This window comes from Cucumis sativus, unplaced genomic scaffold (assembly GCF_000004075.3).
Source record: "Cucumis sativus cultivar 9930 unplaced genomic scaffold, Cucumber_9930_V3 scaffold75, whole genome shotgun sequence".
Classification (NCBI taxonomy): Eukaryota; Viridiplantae; Streptophyta; class Magnoliopsida; order Cucurbitales; family Cucurbitaceae; genus Cucumis; species Cucumis sativus.
Window position 1 is genome coordinate 41,710 of NW_022279566.1, and position 26,041 is coordinate 67,750.

The window sequence follows — 26,041 nt, forward strand, 5'->3', positions numbered from 1 at the left end:
TTACTACAACGTCACCACGATGTACAATTTCCCTGATAAGATGGTACTTGCGTTCAATATGCTTTCCTCTTTTATGGCTTCTAGGTTCTCTTGAATTTGCAACTGCACCACTGTTGTCACAGTATAAAGTGATTGGTAGATGCATATTTGGAACGACTTCCAAATGTGTCAAGAATTTTCTTAGCCATACTGCTTCTTTTGCTGCTTCACAAGCCGCTACGTATTCAGCTTCCATTGTGGAATCAGCTATACAAGTTTGCTTTATGCTTCTCCAAACTACTGCTCCTCCATTTAGAGTAAATACTGATCCTGATGTAGACTTCCTAGCATCTTTATCAGTTTGGAAATTTGAATCAGTGTATCCAGTAAGGATCAGATCCTTTGTACCGTACACGAGCATGTAGTCTTTTGTTCTTCGAAGATATTTTAGAATGTTTTTAACGGCTGTCTAGTGATCACGTCCAGGATTGGATTGATACCTACTGATCATCCCTACTAAGTAGCAAATGTCAGGTCTAGTATATAACATTGCATACATTAAACTTCCAACAACGGAAGCATAGGGAATATTTCTCATATCCTCAACTTCTTGAGGTGTCTTAGGACATTGTTCCTTTGACAAATGAATTCCGTAGATGTATAATAGCAGACCCTTTTTGGAATTCTGCATTTTATATCTAGACAACATTTTGTCTATGTAAGATGCTTGAGACATGGCTAGTGTTTTGTTCTTACGGTTTCGAACAATTTGGATTCTGATAACGTATTGTGCATCTCCCAAATCTTTCATTTGAAATTGCATAGCTAGCCATTTCTTGATATCAGTAAGATATCCTATGTCATTTCCAATAAGTAGAATATCATCTACATATCAGACTATAAATGCTATAATGGAATTAACGACCTTTTTGTAAACACAAGGTTCGTCAACATTTTGTTCAAAGCCATAAGATTTGATCACAGTATCAATTCTTATATTCCAGAATCTAGAAGCTTGTTTTAATCCATAAATGGATTTGTTAAGCTTACAAACCTTTTGTTCTTGATCTTGTTCTATAAACCCCTCTAGTTGAGACATATAGATACTCTCTTCAAGATTATTGTTCAAAAAAGCTGTCTTGACATCCATCTGCCAAATTTCATAATCATAAAAAGTGGCGATGGATAAGAGTATTCTAATTGACTTTAACATGGCAACAGGAGAGAAAGTTTCCTCATAGTCTACTCCCTCTCTCTGGGTATAACCCTTTGCCACAAGTCGAGCCTTAAAAGTCTGTACTTTACCGGCTTGATCTCGTTTTTTCTTGTAGATCCATTTACAACCAATAGGTTTTACGTCATTTGGTTGACCTACTAGAGTCCAGACAGAATTAAAGTACATGGACTCCATTTCGAGGTCCATGGCTTTGATCCATTGGTCACGATCTACATCTTTCATTGCCTGTTTATAGGTTAATGGATCCTCTATGCCTTCATCGGGTATGACGACTTGAGGATCATAAAACAAACCACCTCTTGATTCTTTTGGATAACCTATAAAAAAGCATAATTTTGAACGATGTTCCAATTTCTTAGGATTTTGCACCAACACGTGTGTTGGACAACCCCAAATTCTAAAATGACGTAAACTTCCTTTACGCCCTTTCCATAGCTCATAAGGTGTTTCTGAAACACTTTTAGAGGGAACATTATTCAAAATATAAACATTTGTTTCTAAAGCATAACCCCAAAAAGAATCTGGCATCTGAGCAAAACTCATCATAGAGCAAACCATGTCTAACAAGGTTCGGTTTCTTCTTTCTGATACACCGTTCTGTTGCGGTGCACTAAGTGCAGAGAGTTGTGACTGGATTCCATTTTCTATCAAATAGTCTTGGAATCGTAAGTCCATATACTCTCCACCTCGATTTGATCGAAGTATTTTTATTATTTTACCTAATTCATTTTCTACTACAGCCTTATATTCTTTGAACTTTTCAAGACTATTAGACTTATGGTGTATTAGGTAAGTATGACCATACCTTGAATAATCATCAATGAAGCTGATGAAATATACATATCCACCTCGAGCTTTGATATTCACTGGTCCACAAAGGTCCGAATGTACGAGCTTTAAGGGTCCTTTGGCTCTTAGACCTTTTCCAGTAAAAGATCTCTTGGTCATTTTTTCTTCAAGACAAGATTCACAAGGAGGTAAAGAGTTATCTTCTAACCGACTTAGAAGCCCACTTTTAACCAATCTCCCAATCCTATTGAGATTTATGTGACCAAGTCTTAAGTGCCATAAATAGGCATTAGAAGAAACTTTTTGTCTTTTATTATGAGTTTCAGCTGTTTTGAATATTTCAGTATTTAAGACAAAATTTGCTCTGGTTGGTCTTAACTTATATAAGTTGTCTTCAAGTATGGCAGTACAAACTAGAATACCTTTCTAGAAAACGAACGCTTCATTAATTTCAAAAGATACTCTATACATTTGTTCCAAAATACAAGAGATAGATATTAAATTTCTTCTCATTTGAGGTACATATAAGACATTCTTAAGTATGACATATCTATCTTTAAAAAACAACTTTAAATCTCCCACTACTCTAGCTGAGACCATCTCTCCTGTTCCAACCTTGAGAGTGATCTCGCCTTCTGAAAGCTTTTTCCAAGAACTATTTTCCTGAAATGAGAAGCAAATATGGTTAGTGGCTCCTGAATCTAGTATCCAGGTACAATTTTCATATTCCACTAAACATGTTTCTACAACTAGTAAATCATATTTACCTTGTGTTTCCTTCTCTGCCTTTTTTTCTGCAAGGTATTTTGGGCAGTTTCTTAACCAGTGCCCGTTTTAGCCACAATGGTAACACTTATCTTTTTCTACACCTTTCTTACCCTTGTTCTGTTTGGGAGTCTTTCCCTTTCCCTTCTTTTTTATTTGAGCATTAGGTTTTGAGGGTCCAGCTTTGGTTTTAGAGGACGATCCTCTTGTAAATTTTCTTTTTGTGGTAGCAACATTTGCTTCCACTTGTTTTCCTTTACCCATAGTAAGGTTTTGGAATCGCTGGAGTTCATTCAGAAGGGTTGTTAGGTTAAATTCTATCTTGTTTAAAGACGCATTCGTTTGGAATGGAATGAAGCTCTTCGGAAGAGACTCTAAGATAAAACTAACTTGATTAACCTCTTCGATGGGACCACCATTCACTTCAGCGATGTTGAAGTGCATCATCATGTCCAGAACATGTTCTCTAATAGAGGTCCCTTCCTTCATACGCTTAGTGTAAATGTATTTGACTGCCTCGTGTCTTAAGGACCATTCTGGTTGCCCAAACATTCCCCTTAATGAATCCATAATCTCTTTAGCCGTGGCTAAGGATTCATGTTTCTTTGCCAATACATCAGACATGCTGGCAAGAATGTAGACACGGGCTTTTTCATTAGCTTTTATCCATCGATCATATGCATCCCGACTAGTTCGGTTAGCATTAGAGGCAGGGTTTTGAGGACATTCCTCAGTTAAGACAAATCTTAAATCGTCAACCACTAGTATTGTGTTAAGATTTGATTTCCAAGCCGCATAATTATCGCCATTAAGTTTTTCGGAAGCTAAAAGTTGAACTATTGAGCTATTCATGCTGAAAAACAAACATATTCTTTTTAGGAAAAAACTATAATCATAAAAAATATCCAATCTAATTTAGCAATTTACTAATAATGTACCCTTTCATTATTTGTATTTTGCAACAATATTTCAAAGGTTTAGAACAACCTTCTCCGAAGGGTAGTTGATTATTCCTCCTTTGAACCAAGACAATCTTGACTAGATGCTATCTCTAGAATAACTCTTTATTCTTTATAGCACTTAGTTATCGCTACTTTAGTCAGAGAATATACTAACAACTTAGTAATTCTTGTAAGTGTTACCCACCATTTTCAGATTTCATAGATTAGAATCATTTATGAAAACTAATCTAAGAAATCCTATCCAGTTTTGGAGTTCGCGGTGTTCCGAATCCTATAATACAACCCTCCGAAGGGAACGTCGCTCCAGGGCAGACAAGCAGGCATATTATAGAAATCTCACGGTGCGACCTAATGGAAGAGACCGTGGGATGTGCTGCCACAAATCCCTCACCCACTTACTATGAACTACTTCCCCTATTCACCTTGATTTTGATCCATGCAAACACTCTCCGAAGGGACCGCTCCTATGCACGGCACAAAGCCCTGCATGGACCTCACGGTGTGAACTCTTAGGGACACTAGAGCTAAAATACATTATTTTTCTCTAGTTGAAGTGTTCTTCTAAAGAAAAAAATAGGGTAATCCAAGCTTCAAGATTTATATTTAGGCTAACTTAAACAAATCTTAAGTCTAGATAAAACATCCAAGTATAACCATTATACAGGATTTTAACCTATGATGTCTAGGTGAAAAACCATTTTTATTACCTCACACCTCTCACGAATGCTCATAAAACTAGGTTAACTAGGCTCAAGAACTGATTACGATCTCCAGGTAGGAGGTGTTCCGTAAACCGTCAACTTAAGAACCTCCAACCTTAGTCATCTTATCTGACTTGTTGACAAGATTGAACCAGGTGAGCCTTTTGTAACCAGTTTTACAAGATATCGACCTATTTCTATGAAAAATGGAAGATATGTTTAACCTAAGTGAGCATGCATTTAATCTTTGTTATTGATTTTAAAAGTCTAATTTATTTTATAACACTTATAAAAAAACTTTTACATAATCAATATATTTATAAAAACAATCAATTAATATGGATTTTAATTTATTTAACTTTAATTAAATCATATTTAATTAAATTAAATCAAACAATAATTAATTAATTTGATTAAATCATATTTAATCAAGAATAACTTAATTAATTAAATAATTAATTAATCATATTAATTAATTTCCATATTAATCAATTAACATGCATACAATACAATATAACCTTTATATCATACATTTTAATGCATGAACATGTTAACCTATGGTGGGATTTTAAATCTATATGACATTCAAAATGCACATACAAATTTAAAGTAATTTAATCATACATCACATGCATAAATAAAAAAAAAAAACACCCTAAAATGGACTGATTTTTGGCTCCTAAATTAAGCTAAGTACTAAATTATTACATAATTAATTTGGTGTAGTACAGAACCACTCCCAAAAACTTCGAACCGGCTGAAAAACCAACCGAAACCGCTTGAACCGGCCCAAAAACCAAATTTATTGGCTTGAACCGGCCCAATTAACCAAACAGCCCAGGGCACACGGGTCGGGGCGCAGCGCAGGGGCGCAGGCGGCGCAGGAGCGCGCGCGGGTCGCGGCGGGTCAAGCGGGTTTTCGGGTCTGTGACCTTCTTTCTTTTTTTTTTTTCAATTCTTTCACCCGGTTGAACCAATTACAGCCTAACTTCAACTCTAATGACTTTTTTTAAACAAAAATTACAAACACTTTGCAACAATAAAAATAAGCCATTAATAAGGCTAATTACAATAATTAAAACAAAAACACTTAATCTAGAGCCAAAATCATAATATATCCATTTTAGTTCAAACCAAAATTTATCTAATAAATATGAACCCACCACATGCAATTGGGTAAAAATGAAGCATGCTCTGATACCACATGATAGAACTAAGTCATGCACAGCGGAAAAAGAATCGAATTTCTACCCTAATTGCCACAATTAACATGTAACCATAAACTAATCAAATTAGGGTTTTAAGAAATATTACCTTTGAAGCTTTCAAAAGGTTTGATATCTTCTTACCAATTCTAACCGAGACCACCACTAGTACTCAACTGCTATCCTCTAGACAAAGAACCGGGTTGTGGGACCCAATTTTGGTGTAGAAAGTAATGGAGATAAAATGGATTGGAAGGTTCTTTTTTTTCTTTTGTTGAGATGATGAAAATGATAAAAGAGGCAAAAGTCCTTCAACATTTGAAAACACCTCTATTTATAACCTAATTACATGCAAAAATGCATGCAATTCATTTGCCAAATCTCAACACCTAATGTTCCACTAACAATTAGTGGAACTTAGTGGGCTAGGGTGTCTATATCTCATATAGCCACATATCCCACTAAGAGTTAGTGGGATTATCCAACAAAATGTTGGATTTTCCCACTAACTTAGTCCAAGGGTAAAATGGTAAATCTATTCAAAGATATTTCTAGTCAAAAGTCAAAAGTCAATATTTTGACTTTTTACCATTTTGTCCGTCTTGACTAATTCCAACCTCCCGAGCATGAATCCGCATTCATTTTTCCAAAATTCAAATCACATTTGAATATAAGGCCGGTCAAAGTTTGACTTTTCAAAGTCAAAAGTCAACATTTTGACTTTTTACAATTTTTGACCAATTCCATCAATTCCGAGCTTCTTAGTATGAATCCGCATTCATACTTATAGTATGAAAAACATAAAGCTCTTTTCTAATTAGAAGACCGACGACTATATCACTATATGTCGGTTTCTCTTTCTTCTCCCAATTCGAACAATTCGACTTATTTCATCACACTGTTCTAAGTTTAATCCATATGAGCTAGCAGAGGAACCTAATGGACCTATAGATCATGGGCTCCAACGATTCAAGATTAACTAGCTAAACTCTTTTAAACCGAGTTAATCAAACATTCGTTAACTAACGGGTCATTCCACTAAAGTCCCGTAGTTGCACTCCCCTCACTATAGATATATTTGTGTCCATTTGATAAAACCATAATCAGTAAGTTAATCCTTCACAGGTTGCTCGTAACCTTGGCTGGGTCAAAATACCGTTTTACCCCAAGATTACATCTTGCTCCTTAAGTCCCACTAATCCACTATTGAACAATTGGTTTAAGGTTCAACCTATAAACTTAATCCCTCTCGGGCCAATGAGAGGGTGGGGCCCCTTGTTCAAGACTTGGATTCAGTGCTTAAGAGAACAACCTATCTACTAACCCTAAAGCGGGTAGGAGTGAATTCCATCTTGTACCCTATGTTCGCCAGCTATCCACTCGATCTTACCCTTGAAATGGGAGGCTTATTGGGCCAACGCTGATGAGCTGCCCTCACCTATGCAGATCTAAGGATAATCTCGTGTGAACAGGAGTTCATAGTTAACTCAGGATTAAGGCTAAGTTACCTAGGTCATCAATAATTGAGATAGTCAGTTTTAAACAGTAAACGGTGTTATAACGTAAAAAAGACTAATTCATGGTTCAGTCTTATGTAAACACTTTACATAGGATGCCCCCACTTTCATGTCTCTACATGAACGATTAGGATCACCTCGTTTGTACTACAAAGTGGGCCGCATCCATAGTTTCTCTAAATAAGGCGCCCAACCTTTATTTCATATACTATAGACTATTTAGGCTATATACTCGAACTTGATCCACGTTTATGTTTACACATAAAGTTCAAGTTTATTCAAAAATAGCCTTGGAACTTGATTTATTGGATTTAAGATTATAATATTTAATTTCTCAATAACAACTTTATTGAAGAGAATATGATTACAAACTACGAGTTTTAGGACAAAAATTCCAACAACAAGCACGTATACGAATTCTAGACATGGGTCAATAAATCATAGACATGGTGACGTGTCATTTTTTTCTAAAAAATATAGGATAGTGCTAGAACACAGTTTTAATATATATAATTTAAAAGTATGTATCATATTTATATAGAAATTCAAAGTCAATAAGTTTATGTATTTATATGCTTAAAAATAAGCTTGTCCTTCACTCAAAACTTATTCAAAGCCAAGAGTTTAATATGTGTGTGTGACCAATCTTGACCTTTATTGCATTGGAATACTTGTTGTCTAACACATCTACTGTACTAACTAGTGTTCAACACGTGTTCTCCGAGTGTTCCATACATATTGTTTATTGATACACTAGCCAAACTTGAGTGTATGTGCTTCTTAAGTCTCTAATATTTATGTTTGTTTTGATCCTAGGAATTGAGCATGTAATGTAAAAAGTCTATGCACAAGGGTCATATGGCCATCTCCGTGTTTCTTTAATTATCAAATTTGTTCAAGTTTTTAATTGTCTCTAGATCGAAATCTGGAGTTATTTTTTGTGATTTGGTGTACAAATACATACATCCATGTTTCTAATTATGATTAGATTGTTTTCTGGTCGCAACATTTTATTGTTTCTAATTATGATAGGGTGAATTCTTGCAATTTCCTTGTAGTATATACATAATTTTTTCTCTCATTTGGCAAATTCATTATGCTTGAAAATTTAGGTGATTCATGAGCTAGATAAAGTAAACAACGTATGGTAGACGATCTTTGTGGCTTGTGAGGAAGACGTGGAGGAAGCCTTGGTGGCCGTAGAAAAAGGGATATGGACTTTCAACGTTGAATGGCTAATGGCATGTATAATGAGACAAGAAGTAGACTTGGAGGCCCCTCAATTTGCTGAGTCCCTATGAGAAACAAGGTCACCCTAACTTTCAGTTTTGAACAAGCAGCAACCAGCCATTTCGTCCTTGTGTATCCACTCTTTTCTCAACTCACTCTAATTTGGTACATAAACAAACTCTGATCACTCCATCTCTATATTCATCAGTACATAAAAGACGATAAGTTTATTCATGGAGAAAGTTGGATGTAAGTATGTTTTAGAAATGGTCCTTCATTTAGTAACTTTGGGAATTGTAAAAATGAGGTAATGAAGTTTTATCAAGTTGAATGTTCTTGTTTATGTTAGATGAGACTGATTCTTGGATACCAGAATTAACTTGAAGTACGTGTTTGAGTTCCATTGGAGTGATTAGAGAAAAAATGTTCCTTTAAAAAGGGTAATTTTTTTTATGTAGACTTTCTTTTTATTAAAATTGCTTAAAATACAATTTGAGAGTATTTCAATAGCTTTAAAGAGTTGTCAAACACTTGTAGTTTTTCTAAAATAACATATTTTCAAAATTAATTACTGTAATAGTTAAACAAAAGATTCTTTCCCTTAGAACTTTTAAAGTTTGTTTAGTTACCTCTTAAACCTTTCAATTGTTTAATAGGTCTTTCAATTTTATGTTTTAAGTGTCTATAAATTTGTTAGATATAAATATGAAGAAATGAATAAAGTAGATTTGTAAGTTTAAAATAGTTTAAAAGTTGAGAAATTAAATTTGTAGTTTAAAAAGTTGGAGTAAATAGTTTGTGTTAAGTCGGGTTGTGATATTTTATTTATTTATTTTAATAATAGAAGAGAGGGAGACGAAAACTGCAAACTGAAGGGAGAAGAAGCGGTGGCTGACTTTGTATATTTCTCCTTTCTTTTCAAATTGAGAAAATTTCTTTGCAATTCACTTTGAAAAGGAAATGAATATTTCTCCCTCAGACTTATCTCTCTTCTTTTCAATTTATTTTCAATTTTTCTGTGTGCTTCTCACAGTGTATGCATAATTCTCTTTCATTTTGATCTTCATCTCCATTTCAAATATCTCCCACACAAAGAACAAAGAAATGAGTAAAGTAACTGAGAGAGCATTTTGTTTTTCCCTTCATATGGTTGGTTACTTTTTGTCAATTAAATGAAAAGTGAAGAATAAGATAAGATTTTCTTTACCCATTTGCCATCATCATCAAAGCTATTTACCTCATTTTTGTTCACACACATACAACTTCATTTTGTTGGATTACACTCATTTGAGAAAATAGCAAAATTTTATTAGAAGAATAGCAAACATGAGCATTTCACGTGTTTTGAATTTTCATTAACCCTAAAATCTCCTCGCCTGCTTTTTAGTTAAACTGTAACTAATTTTGAAATATGCAAAATTTTAGCATAAATATTGATTTTCTCCTACATTATCTTAACACACTTTTTTTTCTCCAAATATTGGATTTGTATCAAATCTTTATTTTCAAATTTTACTTTATCAAATTTTCATTTTTCAAAATTTCATCGTTATTCTACTTTTATTTTTGTATTTCATATATATATATTTATAATATTTAATCTTATTTTTTCTCTTTTCCTATTCATCTTCTTCCTTTCTCATCCTCTTCAACCTACGGCCACACCCATCTCTTTTCTTCCTTCTCTTTTCCTTCTCCAATCAACTTCACCACCGTCTTCCACCTACACCGAACGTCAAGCAAATTTTGTCCTATCGTCGCATCACCGTTAGCCCGAGTCACTCCGGTTCGTCACGCCATGTATGTTTAGATCTGAATTGTTCGGTTATTTGTTGCACCGATCCGTCTCCGTTAGAATTTGATTCTCCACAATTTGGGTAAGTTATGGAATTTACATATAGAGTGAATTGAATGGATTAAATTGTTTGTGGAAGTGATTGATTTCTCTTCAATTATGTTTAGGTCGGTTCGTTGCACTTTAGTTTGAAAAAGAAGCTTAAGTAAGGTGATAAGGTAAGGGATTCTCTACTACTAGACTCACCTATAGTTTTGAATTGTGCTGTCTGTATAGTTACCTCGATTGAGTAAAGATGTCGAAACGATATATACACGTATGGATGTAGACTTGGTGTTGAATGTATACTGTGAATGACTGAAAAAATATATATATACATGGATTGATGTAGACTTGATGTTGAATGCATATTGTGATTGTCTGGGATATATATATATATATATATATATATATATATATATATATATGTATGTATGTATGTATGTATGGATGTAGATAGGACGACAATTGTAGATTGTGTTTGTATGGAATGTGGATGTGAACTTGTGATTGTCGTTTAGATTGGGTGTATGTTATACTAAAGTATGGCTATGTACTGGTGAATTAAGGGGTGTTATGACTATATAGTTTGATTGACTGATGTATTGATATGTTACTAGCGGACATTTGGCTAAAGTGAGATAGGTTGACTATTAGGGTGTTAAGTGAAAGGATTATATGTTGAAGTAGCTGGACTGTACTATGAATGAGTGTTAAGATGTTTAGAATGGATTGAGGGGAAAATTGTTAGATTTCTATTGGGTAGTTACCTTGCAGGTGTCCTACGGGATCACCACCTGATATGTGCATCCTTCGGGAGCATTAGACTGATATGTGTTTCTGCGGAACACTAGACTGATTTATGCGTCCTTTGAGGCGTTAAACTAATTATGTGTATCCTACGGGATCACAAGACTGTGACTATGCAGGGTACCCCAATAGGAAGTTAACAGTTTCTTTTTCCCCTAACGGGACCAATAGCGAGTCTCTTATTGGGTATGTTTATACTCATCCTTTCATGTTTAACTATTTCAGGCAAAGGTAACAAAGGAGGTAGACCGACGAGGGACAAGAAGGAGACGTGATTGCCATAAGGGAATGTCCTTCAAATGCTTCCGCTTTATGTTTCTTGTTTTTCCTTTGTACATGAGGTTGTTTAAAAATTTTGTGATGGAACTGAGTTTACGAACTGTTGTTTTGTAAATAGTACTTTTAAAGTTTTGGTTATTTGAAATAGGACCCGAACTTAAGTTTGTTTTCTTTGATCGTATGATTTCAAGTGAATTTTACTATATTTTGTGTCAATCAAGGTCTCTTTGTCAAAATTAATGACTTCAACTTAGTTAGAAAAGTTAGGTCGTTACAACAAATTTTAAGTATTAATGTAAGAATTATGTACTTCATTATAAAGATCGATAGTTTAAAATTTTTTACGATAGTTTACATGGAATTACACGATCAGTTACCACTATCAATAGAATCACTTACAAATATTAACACGATCGTGTACCGATAACAAGACGATTGTTTACACTATTCAATACGATCACCAATATCATATGATCGTGTACCCATGTCAACACGATAATTTATTTTAATCAATATTATCATTTACCGTTGTTAAATGGTCGTTTATCACAGTTAATAGGATCGTTTAATGTATATTATTTCATTGCACGATCGTTTACTTATTCTTGCATTGTGTTTAGTATTATCATTTTGTACATTTTATTCTTTTATTCAGTAATAAATGTATATCTATGTCTATCTATTTCTTTCTATCACAATTAAATACTTAATTTTATTTATTTTTATTTTTTACAGATTATAATGTCTTTTCCTATTGTTGTTTTTTATGGAGGTCAATGGAATGGATGTAATATTTATGAGAATTACTTAGTTGCTGAAATTTTGGTAGATGTCCGAGTCAGCTTTAATTCTCTAGTTGATTTAATATGTGAACAGATTCAATTGGATGGATAAGTAGAATTATCTGTTTTACTTGATTTTGGTAAAAGCAAGGTCTAACTGTGGTGCCAGTAAAGAAAGACAATGATGTGGCTTGGTATTTATCTTTTGCTAAAGATGCAACTAATATACATCCATTAGTTGCTCATGTAACTGTTGATTTTTTTAGAAGGTCTTCTTCTTCTTAGAGAACTACTTGTAGCTACCATGCTTAGTTCAATTAGAGATGTATTGCAAAAGTGGTTTGATGAAAGAAGTAAAGCTACTTTTACAATGAAGAGTTGTTTGACTTATTGGGCTGAGAACGTGTTGCATTTAGAATAACATGAAAAGTCAAGAATTTTATTGGTAAGGTTTTTTTTTTTTTTTTTAATGTTTATATCTCAGGTAGATATAAATAGACGAGCCAAAGATAGAGACGAATCATTAATGATCCAGTAAGCAACATGAAACCTTGTAATTTTGGGGTCAACGGTAGTCCCTCCCATTACTAGCTCAACACTTAAACGGAGTCTCCTGTATAAAATATAAAATAATGCAAACACAAATAGTGAATGAAATCTTGTGATGTAACAAACACAAATTTTATGTATACTGCAATTTGACTAAATATTGAACAAGAAAGCCCAAGGGAATACACAAAAATCCAACGTTTTTAGGGGTCAATTTGAAAAATGTCAAAACTACTTCTTCTTTTCAATTTTAGCAAACAACATTTTTTGCACGTGCATGGTATTTTATAAAATACCAAAATATTCACCTTCTCCAACTATAACTATTTTGTTTTTACGTTGTAATTAATTTATGTTATATATTTATCAACTTTTAATTAATTTTTACTTGAAATAGATACATCAACTCATATCATAACTTTTCTCTTAAAATCTCGGGACTCAACTAATTGATTCAACATTTTAATAACTGTAACGCCCCAAACTCGAAGGTAATTTATTTTTAAAAAAATTTTCGATTTGTTCAAGATTTATTTATTTTTTTTTTGAAGAAAATATGTTGAAGGGGGAGAAAGAAGATTTGAAAATGTGATAATATAATTATATATATATTATTTATTTTATAAGTTTATTAATTATTATATTAAATAAAAGGAAAAGGAAAATTAAATAAAAGAAAAGAAAAAAAAAATTTCCCTTCCTTCTTCCTCCATTGCGTCCTCTATCTTTTTCTTCTTCTCCTTCCGGTACCCTAGCAGCCGCCCACCCCTTTCCTTTTTCTTCTTCTGTTTGCCGCAGCCGCCGGTCATCTCTTTCCTTTCGTCCGTCGAACCCAAAACCGCCGCGCCCATCCGCCTGTAACCGCCGACTGTCTTCCCTCTCCTTTCTCCTCTATTTTCTGCCTAGCGCCGTGTGACCCTCTGCCCAGCGCCACGTGACCCTCCGCCCAGCGCCGTGTGACCCTCTGCCCAGCCCCGCCGCGCAACCTCTGTCTCCGTCTAAGCCAAGTCCAGCCGCACGCCGTCTCTCCATCACGAATCACTCTGTTTCGCTCTCCGCCAACCACCATCACGCCCAAATCACTTCTCCTCGTTCCATCGCCGCTGTACCGTTCACCTGAAGTCGTTGTCCATCCGGGTTGCACAACTGAGCTGCGACTCCTTCGCGCGCATAGTCCTACAGTCGAGCTGTTCGCTTCCTACAGAAACTACCCGTGAGCCGCGCGCCGTTTGTCCAAGTCGGCTTGCACTCCGCTTTGTTACACGATCTTTCTTTTAGGTTTGACAATTTCTGCCTTTATTTTCTGCTGTGAAGTCGACATTGTTTTGTTGATAACAAAATTAAGTATGGGTTGTGTTTAGTTTAAAGTGTTCAAATGTTACGGTTGGGTTAATTGGCTAATTGATAAGTTATTTTTTTTTTGGTGTTGAAGGTATCATTGGGTCACTTGAATTCACAACCAATTTGTGAATTTTGAGTTCGGTTCGTCAATACCTTGGTAAGCTGAATTTTTACCTTGAGGAAGTTAGGTGGGAGATGTTTTGCGGAAATAATTGAGCTACTTTATCCTTATGGTTAGGTGTGTATTTCGTGGGATTTAGTTGTTCGAGAAATTGAGCAACCTTGAGGTAAGGGATTTTCTACTGGACTCACCTACAATTTTGAGTTATGTTGTATGGTTAAATTGGAATGTATGGTTAAATTGGAATTTAGTGTATATTGTGTTTAATTGGGAAAGGCAGATATATATTTATGTATGGAATGATGTGGACTTGGTATTGAGTGCATGCTGTGACTGACTGGATGTGACTGACTGGATATGTATTTTTACACATATGGATGTTGAATGACTGAAAGTTAATAGATGTTTCTTGATTAAATGTAGGGTGGAACCGGTAGATTGTCGCGTGACTGAATATATGATACATGGTTATGATTGTGTTTCTGTGAATTGAGGAAAGGTCGTGGTTGTGTCCTTGTAGACTAAAGTGGATGTTATGATTGTTTAGTTGTTCACTGATGTACTGACGTGCTTCTGACTGGCCTTGAGCTAAATTCAAATAAGATGACTGTTAGGTACCAAGTGAAGAGTTTATGAAATAGGAATATTTAACTGAATCGTGAATGACTGTTAAAAAGTTTAGAATGGACTGAGGGGAAAAATTGTTAGCTTTTATTGGGATGTGTGCCTTGTAGGTGTCCCACGGGATCACCAATTATTCTACATCCTTCGAGAGCATTACACTGATATGTGTTTCTGCAGAACACTAGACTGAAATGTACGTCCCTCGGGGCGTTAGACTGAAATGTGCATCCTACGGGATGCGACTGTACAGGGTGTCGCATTACACTGATATGTGTTTCTGCAGAACACTAGACTGAAATGTACGTCCCTCGGGGCGTTAGACTGAAATGTGCATCCTACGGGATGCGACTGTACAGGGTGTCCCAATAGAATGTTAACAATTTATTTTCCCCTAACGGGACCAGTAGAGGGTCTCTTACTGGATATTTTTATACTCACCCTCCTTATGTTTAATTTTCAGGCAAAGGTAATAAAGGCGGCAAACCGGCGAGGGGCAGGAAGGAAGCGTGATTGCCATAGGGGATATTTTAATTTGCTTCCGCTTAATGTTTTGTTTCCCGTGTTTTGTTTTAGTACTTGAGATTGTTTAGAAAATTTTATAGTTGAACTGTATTCACGAATTAGTAAACCTTTCCTGAAAGTGTTGGCTATTTTAAACAGGGCCCAGATATAAATTTTTTGTTTTCTTTGAGACTTTGAAATTATTTGAAATTGAGATTTTGTGTAAACTCAGGACTTTATTTGAAATTAATGACTTCGACTTACTTGGAAAATAATTTCATTATTATTTTTATTCAATCTTAATTTTAATTTTATTCAATCTTACTAATTTCAAAATAACCTAACTAAATATCAATTTCAAAATAACAAAATTATTATTTTTCGAAATTTGAGAATCTCAACGATAGATTTTGTATCAAAATAACTTTAATTGAATTTCAAAATTAAAAAATATCAACTTGTACACTATCTTTATCTCAAAATACATTAATGACTTGAATATCAAGATAATTGAATTATTATTTTAAAATTGGAAGAAATTTTACATTAACAAATATAAACTTGTTCGCACACAAGCACACACGCACACGCACGCACATACACCCATCCACACACGCACGTGCACATATGCACACATACACAAAGATGTGTAAATTAATTAAAGTTAAAAAACAAATACATTAATTATGTTTAGAAAGAGTTCTAAACCATGTTCATTTGACTTAATAACATTGATTAAATTATAATTTCTATCAATATTGGCTTAAAAGTGTCATTCGTGTAATTATTTCAATATAATGCGGTCTTATCCAATTTTACGAACAAAAAACAAATCGAATATGGATCAGTAGATCTACACTCTTTGTCATAAGAGACATAACAACGTTTTTAGGGGTCATTTTAAAAAATGACAAAACTACTTTTTCCTTTGAATTTTAGCAACTAGCATTTTTTGCACGTGCATGGTATTTTATAAAATACCAAAATATCAACATTCTTCAACTGTAATTATTTCGTTTCTCCATTGTAATTAATTTATGTTATGCATTTATCAGCTTTTAATTATCTTTTATTTGAAATAGATACATCAACTCATATTATAATATTTTTCTTAATATCTCGAGACTCAACTAATTAATTCAAGATATTAATAACTTTATTCAATCATACTAATTTCAAAATAACCTAATCGAATTTGAATTTCAAAATAACAAAATTGAATTTCAAAATAACAAAATTATTATTTTTCGGAATTTGAGAGTCTCAACGATAGATTTTGTATTAAAATAACCTTAATTGAATTTCAAAATTAAAAAATATCAAATTGTTCACTATCTTTATCTCAAAATAACATTAATGCCTTGAATATCAAGATAATTAAATTATTATTTTAAAATTGGAAGAAACTCAACATTAAAAAATATTAACTTGTTTGCACACAAGCATAGAAGCACACACGTACACATGCACACTTACACACACGCGTGCGCACGCACACCTATACACAGACACCCACAAACGCACGAACGCACGCACACACACATGCACACGCGCACGCATGCACACACACACCTATCCACACGCGTACAAGCACACACACATGCACAAACGCACACACGCGTACACACAAACGCACACACGTAAACACATACGCACACGCGCACAAACACGCACGTGCGAGCACACCCACACACCCAAGCACACACGCAATAGCCCGCGCACACGCACGCACGCACAAACACATACAAACATGCACAGACCCACACACACATGCACACGGACACTCGCACGAACGCACGCACATACACATACGCACACCTACCTACACGCGCACACGTACACACGCACATATGCATAAAGATGTATAAATGAGTTAAAATTAAAAACAACTACATTAATTGTGTTTAGAAGGACTTTTAAACCATGTTCATTTGACTTAATAACATTAATTAAACTATAATTTCTATCAATATTGGCTTAAAAGTGTCATTCGTGTAATTATTTCAATATAATGCGATTTTATCCAATTTATTAGCAACAAACAGGTCGAATATGAACCAGTAGATATACACTCTGTCATAAGAGATATAAACATTTTTATGGGTCATTTTGAAAAATGCAAAACTATTTTTTTTTAATTTTAGCAAATAACATTTTTTGCACGTGCATAATATTTTATAAAATACCAAAATATCCATAGTCTCCAACTAAAATTATTTTGTTTCTATGTTGTAATTAATTTATATTATGCATTTATCAGCTTTTAATTATTTTTTACCTGAAAAAGATACATAAACTCATATTATACTTTTTTCTTAATATCTCGAGACTCAACTAATGGATTCAAGACTTTAACTTTATTTAATCTTACTAATTTCAAAATAACCTAATTGAATTTGAATTTCAAAATAACAAAATTATTATTTTTCAGAATTTGATAATCTCAGCAATAGATTTTGTATCAAAATAACTTTAATTGAATTTCAAAATTAAAAAATATCAACTTATTCACTATCTTTATCTCACAATAATATTAATGGCTTGAATATCAAGATAATTAAATTATTGTTTTAAAATTGGGAGAAACTCAACATTAAAAAATATCAACTTATTCACACACAATCACACGCGCATACACATACACTTGCACGCGCGTGCACATACACGCACACACACACACAAACATAGGCACACACACACACAAACGCACACATGCACACGCACACCAAACCGCACGCACACAAATGCACACGAACACGCACACACTACTCAGTACACGTATGTGCGCATACACACACTCAAGCACACATGGACATGCGCACATGCGAGCGCACACACACACGCATACTGATGGTTCAATTTCATCGATAGTTCCTATTTTTGCTGACAGTTTATTTTTTGCCATCGATAAAGGATCTTCTGACAGACCTACGTGACGATGTGTGTTGATAGCTTAATTTTGTTGGCAAATGAAAAGTCGATTAGTTTTTGAAGATTTACTGACGATATTTGTCATCGACAAAGGGTAAATTTCTTGTAGTGCATGTACATCAAACATATCAAATTTGTTAAGTGTACCAATGAAGTATAACAAGTTTATTAGTGGTGTATCAAACTTATAAGTGAAGTCTTTAAGTGTATCAAACTAATCAAGTGTATCAAAGCCTCAGGGGTATCAAGTGTATCAAGAAGAATCAAGTGTAATGAGAAGTATTATGTGTATGATGATGTTTCAGGTGTGTATCAAAAAGTATCGAGTGTATCAATGAGTACCGAGTGCATGAATTGTATCTATCAAATGTATCAAGTGTATCAGTAAGAAGTATCAAGTGTATCAAGGGGTATTAGGTGTATCAGACGTGTATAAGGTGTATCAAATGTACATCAATAACAAGGGCATTTGTGACATTTACCTCTTGATGTGTGAGCTGGTCTTTGTTTTTGTCATTTTCTCAAATAATAAAGTATGTGTTCTATGGACTTAATTATTATAACTTATTTTGCCATTTTCGCAAGTGTCCCTTAATTGTAATACATGTATATGTGACATAATCTAATCAAACTAACTCATAAATGGACTTAATGTATCAAGAGGTATTAGGTGTATCAGACGTGTATAAGGTGTATCAAATGTACATCAATAACGAGGGCATTTGTGACATTTTACCTCTTGATGTGTGAGCTGGTCTTGTTTTTGTCACTTTCTCAAATAATAAAGTATGTGTTCTATGGACTTAATTATTATAACTTATTTTGCCATTTTCGTAAGTGTCCCTTAACTGTAATACATGTATATGTGACATAATCTAATCAAACTAACTCATAAATGGACTTAATCGATCTCATGGGCCACGAATTCTTCAATTACTTGCAAATTTGGTGAGTTCCTTCAAACGGTGGGTGGAGAGCTTAATTTTGAGAGAGAGGAAAAGTCGTGAAGAGTATTTGCGAGAGAGGGGGAACGTCGCCAGAGAGCATTTGCGAGAGAGCTAAAGACAACGACGATGTGGGATGAAGTAAGGTTTTTTTCGGTCGTTGTTCACAAGGGATGAAAGCTTCGAATTATTTGTTTTAAATCAAAAAGCGTATGATTGAAGGAAAACATTGATTTTTTATTAGGGTAATTTTTAATGACACATAATTTATGTCATTAATTAACAATGCGAAAATTTTGTCAAGAAAACTCAATTTGTGTCACGAAAAATTTTGTATTTTTATTTTTAACGACACATTTTATTCCCTCATATCCCTTTTTCAGCAATGAACGCAGATGAATGCACAGATGAACGCGAAGGGAAGGTTAGGTGAACGACGCTTTTGATTTCGGGTGGAGAAGGGACAAAGTCGCGGCAAATTAGGTTTAATTAAGAAAAGGGGAAGTGATCTAATTGAAACGCTGTGTTTTGTAAAAGAATATTAACACAATAATTTTTTAGAAATTTCTTGACGTTTTTAAAACGTCAAAAACAAATTAAAATTTCTTGAAGTTTGTAAAAACATCAATGATTTTTTAGAATTATCTTGACGTTTTAAAAACGTCAAGATTTTTTTATAAATTTCTTGACGTTTGTAAAAATGTCAAGAACTTTTTAGAATTATCTCGATATTTTAAAAACGTTAAGAATTTTTTATAAATTTCTTGACGTTTTTAAAACGTCGAGAAAAACTATATATTATTGACGTTTAAAAAACGTCAAGAATGTTGAATTCATAAACATTCTTGGCGTTTTTTAAACGTAAAAAAATTATTAGATATTTCTTGATGTTTAAAAATGTCAAGAAAAAATACATCTTACTTGACGTTTAATTGCACAAAAAACGTCAAGAAAGTTGAAAATTGGCCTTTCATAAAAATTCTTGACGTTTTTTTATTTGAAATCACATCTTTCTTGACGTTTTTGAGAAAAAACGTCAAGAAAGGAAAACTACAACCGTCAAGAGAGCCTGTTTTTGTAGTAGTGATTTTGGGGACAAGACTGAGTGGGGAGTTAGGATTATAATTGCACAAAATGGAATTCACTCATTTCCTACTTTAGGGTAAGTAGATGAATGTTAGCTTAAATGGTGTCTCCAAAACTTGAACAAAGGGCCCATACCCTCTCGATGACATGAGAGGGGGTTTTTTTTATTAGTAGGACCATAAACAAGTTGTTCATTAGAGGAGCACTGGTTTTTAAGGATTAGAGGTAGCATAGGGGTAAAGCGGTAAATTGATCCAACTGGTGTTACAAACACTCGTGAAGGACTAACTTACTATTATTGGTCTATATCCGTGGACATAGAAATATATTTTTAGTGAGAAGAGTTCAGTTGTGAGTCTTTAGTGGAGTGTACACACAGCTAACAAATATTGATTAATGTGGTTAATTAGTTTAGCCAATTAATCTTAGATCGTTGTAGCTTCTGATCTGTAGGTCCATTAGGTCCCTTTCCTAGCTCGTAAAGGGTAATGAGATTTATTTATATTGGTTGTAATTTAAAATGTTTAAATTTAACTTGGGAATTAGTATAATGTATAGTGATACATTATAATATAAAGTTTATCAAACTTTACTATATAAAATTAACTTTGGGGATAATTCAAAATTAATTTATGAGAGATAAAATTTTTGAATGAGTTCAAATATTAATTTAATGTGAATTGGATTCATATTAAAATTATTGAGAGAAACTTATATTTGAATATGATTCAAATTTAATTTAAGTTAAATATAAGATAAATAATTTAGTGTTATTAGTTAATTGGAGAATTAATTAATAGTTTAGTTTAATATTATTTAATTAAATTCGATTTCATTAATTATTAATTAATTGATTAATGTTTAATTAATCAGTAGATTTGAAATATATATTAATTTAATTATTTGTAAATTAATAGAATCTCATGCTTCTCTTCTACTTCATTTTCTATTCCTAGAAGGAAAGAAAGTTATAATATCTAGAAGAAAACAATTTTCTTAAAAAAATGAATTAATAAAAAAGGAAAAAATAAGGCTAACGCTATTGCTATTTGCAAAAAGAAAAGAGTTTCTCTCAAATATCTCTAAACTTTTTCCCATCCCAATTGGTTCCACAAACCAATCTCATCACAAAGGTACTCTTTGCAATTTAAGCTCTCTTTGCAATGGCTCAGACTTCAAAGTTTTTTTTACCGATGTTTCCAATGCTTTCCTTTCTCTCTCATGTTTAATAAAACCAATTTCTCTTAAAACTTGTAGGGGGCTACATCGTATCGAATTTCATACAACTGACGTGTTCATCGAGTTACAACAAGTGTCGCACAATAGTCTGTTCCGTGTTTGAAAAGTTGTGATTGTGACACACTGCACATGAGGTTAGAACGAGACATGGCAAGGCAAGCCCTACGCGCGCCTGCCAACTTCTGCCACAATATTTTGTACACAAGCTAATGTCTTTCGGCTGTTTTTGTGGGTTTTGGAAATTTTAAGCAAATTTTTGATATTTTTATGATCAATGGGAATTAAATGGAATTATTTCCCATTATTTTTCATTATTTTTGATCTGAAGGAGATCAAACAAGTTTATAAGCCAAGGGTCCAAGCTACTCTCTATAAGTGACAAAAATGAGTTTAAAGTTGATTTCTAAACATGAATTTACTATCAAATGTTTCAAGCATGCTTTGATGTTTGAATATTTGAGGATACTGACTTATAAAGTATTTCCAAAGCATGCATTTAGAAACATTTTGGTAAACATGTTTTTATTGATGAATTTACTAATGAAAATTATAAGCAATCATGATTGTGCTAAGTTTTCAAAATGTTTAAGCTTGAAAATAATATTAGTATGTTTTAGTCTATACCTAAAATATTCTAAGATATATAGCAACCCTTCGGGAGAGAGATTTTCTTATGCATAGAGGTCATTTGATTTGGATATTCAGTAAATACCTAGCTTTCCATCATTCACTACTACAAAAACAGGCTATCTTGACGTTTTTAAACTGTCGAGAGAAGGCTTTCTTGACGGTTTTAAAACCGTCGTTGAAGCCAGCGTCAAGAAAGGCAAAGTTCTTGACGGTTGATTAAACGTCAAGAATAGTGAACGTTGACGTTTTATAAACGTCAAGTATACTTATGTTCATGACGTTTTAGAACCGTCAAGAATGATATTAATTATGACATTTTAAAACCGTCAAGGATGAACTGATTTATGACATTTTAAAACTGTCAAGAATTTTAATATTCATGACATTTTAAAACTGTCAAGAATGTAATTGTTCTTGACATTTGTAAACCGTCAAAAATGCAATTGTTCATGATAGTTTAAAACCGTCAAGCTTGCAATTGTTCATGACATTTTAAAACCGTCAAGCATTTTTTTATTTTTTTTTAAAAAATAATTTGTAATTGAATTATGCTGTAATGAAATGATGATTGTCCTTGTCCAGAAACAGTTTCATAGATATTTGATATTCATCCAATATAGTTTCAAATCTAAAAAATATATAAATAAAACCATTCACCATATATAATATTCAATTCCAAGACTTTACATATACATAATGAAATAGGTTTTACATTAGATTTCATATGGCATTACATTGGCATGAATTCAAATCAACTTACAAAGTCACAAAACCAGCTACAACAATAATCAAAAGTATATGATCTTCGTGTATCAATCTATATATAAACATGCAAAATAAATTAAATGAATTAACTGACTATACAAATAAACCAATTAACTCACAAAATTAATATAGTTTGATATATAACATACCGCATCGGATATGACAATGCTTCCCCTAGTCACAATTTCTCTCAAATACCTCATGACGTATCCACACTCAGTACTCCCAACTTCGAATTAAGCCTTATCCAAAGATTGTTTTCTGTCTTGATTTGTTAGAGTTTAGTATTTTGTTGAAATTGAAGAATCTTGAGAAATTTTGCTAAATTGGGTGAATTATTGGGTGATTTCAGCATAAGTTGAATTGAGAGTAAAACTTGAAACACTGATCCTGGTTCAATTCAATTAAATTGAGAGTTCAGGATAAAAATTAATCAACCTTACCAAGTTTAAGAATAAAATTGAATTTTCCCCAAATCTTTGAATTTTTCCCAAAGCATAAAGACAAGACACTATAAGACTTGATATTAAAAGTAGAGCAAAACAATTTTATTTTCCCTGCCTATCTGGAAGAATAAAATATAGGAGGAGTTAGCTTCAACTCTTGCAAAAAGCATTAAAGAAACATACCTTTGGTCATCTGAACAAAGTAAACGGTTGCAAAGAGCAGTAAATCCAGCCCTTGTTTTATCAATCGCACCATTGTGTTTCATTTTCAAAAGAACTTCCAAAAAGTGATCCCCAATAACTTTAAGTTGTTTTACATCAAGTACTTCCTCTTGTCTTGGCATAATGGAATCGTTGGGATCAGATTCAAATGAATCAGAAGCAGCAGGCAGTGGAACTTTTCTTGTGATTGTTCCCAGAAGAAGACTAACCTGTCAATGGCCAATAGAAAGAAATGAAGAGATATATCCATCATGAACAAACGGTCCAAGCTACCACAAATAGATTAAATATAATTTCCTACTAGATCTCGTTGATTACTATGGAAGTTAAAAATAGTCGGTCCAATTTGTTACATGTTCTCTTTCTTGCTAATCATAAGTAAAAAACTCTATGCCGTAAAGCAGAAAGATTAAACTAACGTGACAAGACTGCCAGATGAATAAATTGGAGCCAATCAAAAGGCAAAGTACCTCTTTCATTGCAAGCCAACAACCAACCATCACAGTCTGTTCTGATGTTCTTGAATTGTCTGTAGTTTTTTCCTTACTGTCTTCCAGCTCAGAAAAGGACGTGGACATATTAGTCTCATCTGGAACATCCAGCACAAAGGCATCATCATCAACCATGTCATCCATGTCTTCAGGAAGATGCCAGGCATCTGCTGAAACCACCCAGAGTGCCAGGGAAGTTATTCGCATCACAAGCTCCAAAAGCTTTTCCAGTAGACTTCTCATCTCCGATATACTAGACAGCACAACATCTGAATTCCAATCCAGCTCCTCAAAAGAATACCGCAAAGTGAGTAACACACCATGAACAAAGCTGTTTTTGCAGGCTTCAGAGAGGTTTATCTCTCCCTCAGTTACAGAGACATTCAACCAATCAATCAAAGATTTCAAATACTCTGCCACAGGATGGTTTGATTTACATTCCTTGCCCACATTTGGTAATTTATTTACGGAATCTAAGCAAACAACAGCATCTGGAGACAGCAGATCGGAATTGAGGTCGCGGCGCTCGGCTTCAGTAGGGGAGACGCGGCGGCCGACGGCTGCTGCGAACGGAAGAGAAGAAGACGGTGGGGTCGTCGCGGCGCACGGGAGGAAGGAGAAGAGGGGCGGCGGTTGTGGCTGGGCTGCGGCTGGGCACGACCGGAAGGAGAAGAGGACGGTTGGGGCGGTTGCTGCGCGAACGGAGAGAAGGGGAAGGAGACGGTAGAAACGGTTGCAGCGGCGGTGAGGCTGTACACGGTGACGCAAATCTGGACCGGGCAGCGGCGGAAGGGCAACGGCGCGGTCTTGCGGTGCAGATCTGGACGGCGGCAGATCTGGACGCGTACGGCTGCTTTGCGAACTGAAGAGAAGAGGAGAAGGGTCGCGGGCGCTCGGCTTCAGTAGGGGAGACGCGGCGGTTTGCGGCAGGGCTGCGGACGGAAGAAGAAAATGGAAGGGAAGGGAGGCGACGGTTTGCGGCGGGGCTGCGAACGGGAAGGAGAAGAGGAATGGAGGTCGGTCGGTGGCGGTTTTGCTTCGCGAACGGAGAGAAGGGGAAGGATGGGCGGCTGGGCTGCGGCGGAAAGAAAGATGGAAGGAAGGCGGAAGGAAAAGAGAAAAGAGAAGGAAAGGAGAAGGGAAAGGAGAAGGGAAAAGAGAAGGAAGCGGGGGGGGGGGGGGGGGGGGGGGGTCGCGGCGCGCGAGGGAGAGAGAGAGAGAGATTTCTTTTCCTTTTTCTTTTCTTTTTATTTAAATTAAATATAAATAATAAATATATATATATATATATATATATATAATAAAAAAAAAACAAAAAAAAAAAAAATATATATATATATATATATATACCTTTGGGGCATTACAAGCAGAGGTTCTTGACGTTTTAAAAACGTCAAGCAATTTTTACAATAGTCTTGACGTTTTAAAACCGTCAAGAATATTTTATAAATTTCTTGACGTTTTTAAAAACGTCAAAGATTTTTTTATAAATTTCTTGACGTTTTTAAAACGTCAAGTAAAATTTTAAATTCTTGACGTTTAAGAAACGTCAAGCATGTCGAATTCATACGCTTCTTGACGTTTTAAGAACGTCAAAAAATTAATAGATATTTCTTGATGTTTTAAAAACGTCAAGAAAAAATTTATTTTTTCTTGACGTTTAATAAACGTCAAGAATGATGTTTCAGAAAAATTCTTGACGTTTTTTATTAAAAATGAAATCTTTCTAGTAGTGATTGGTATTAGATAAGAGATGAAGACTTCTAAAGATGCTTAGTTTCCCATCTCAAGGGACAAGACCCTGTACGAATGCCTAGTTTTCCATCTCATTCTAGTTATAATGAGATAGGGCACAATTGATGCCTAGAGTTTCATCTCGTAAGTATCGTATGGGATAGGACTTCTATGCCTAGTTTATTGTTTTTCGTCTCGACGATTCTAGGTATAGCAACTGAAAGGGAAAGTTTGAGATAAGTTGTTTGAATTTGATTTCATTTATGTTAAGAGTTAATTGTTAAATACTTATTATTTCAAAACGATGTTTTATAAAACAATCACTCA

General features: G+C 34.2%; 1 protein-coding gene and 1 long non-coding RNA gene across 8 annotated transcripts; one reads left to right on the plus strand and one right to left on the minus strand.

Moving 5' to 3' along the window:
• The first annotated feature begins 13,319 nt into the window (after positions 1 to 13,319).
• LOC116406214 lies at positions 13,320 to 15,426 on the plus strand. Of its 2 annotated transcripts, XR_004219252.1 has the most exons (4): positions 13,320 to 13,917; positions 14,072 to 14,137; positions 14,219 to 14,267; positions 15,186 to 15,426. It is a non-coding gene; the product is annotated as an uncharacterized LOC116406214 (long non-coding RNA). The 2 variants fall into 2 exon arrangements; XR_004219251.1 differs by lacking the exon at positions 13,320 to 13,917 and having other exon boundaries at positions 13,924 to 14,267.
• A 7,266-nt stretch (positions 15,427 to 22,692) lies between these two features.
• Positions 22,693 to 25,079, minus strand: LOC116406220 (thyroid adenoma-associated protein homolog). 6 transcript variants are annotated; one of them, XR_004219258.1, is made up of 4 exons: positions 23,960 to 25,079; positions 23,451 to 23,698; positions 22,971 to 23,082; positions 22,693 to 22,873 (listed from the first exon to the last, which is right to left on the minus strand). XR_004219258.1 is itself a non-coding variant. In XM_031889914.1 (3 exons), exons 1-3 carry the CDS (start codon positions 24,221 to 24,223, stop codon positions 22,813 to 22,815), a joined length of 573 nt encoding a protein of 190 aa, XP_031745774.1. In that variant the 5' UTR covers positions 24,224 to 25,079; the 3' UTR covers positions 22,693 to 22,812. The 6 variants fall into 6 exon arrangements, 4 of the variants coding, with proteins under 4 accessions (XP_031745774.1, XP_031745776.1, XP_031745775.1 ...); XR_004219257.1 differs by having other exon boundaries at positions 22,971 to 23,698; XM_031889914.1 differs by lacking the exon at positions 22,971 to 23,082.
• Positions 25,080 to 26,041: the final 962 nt, after the last annotated feature.

Bases quoted from the DNA above. Each gene is read 5' to 3' on its own strand.
- LOC116406220 (XM_031889913.1), bottom strand. From the start codon at position 24,223: ATGAGAAGTCTACTGGAAAAGCTTTTGGAGCTTGTGATGCGAATAACT. The intron at 23,699-23,959 runs GTACTTTGCCTT...GGCCATTGACAG, and splicing joins GTTGGCTTGCAATGAAAGAG to GTTAGTCTTCTTCTGGGAAC.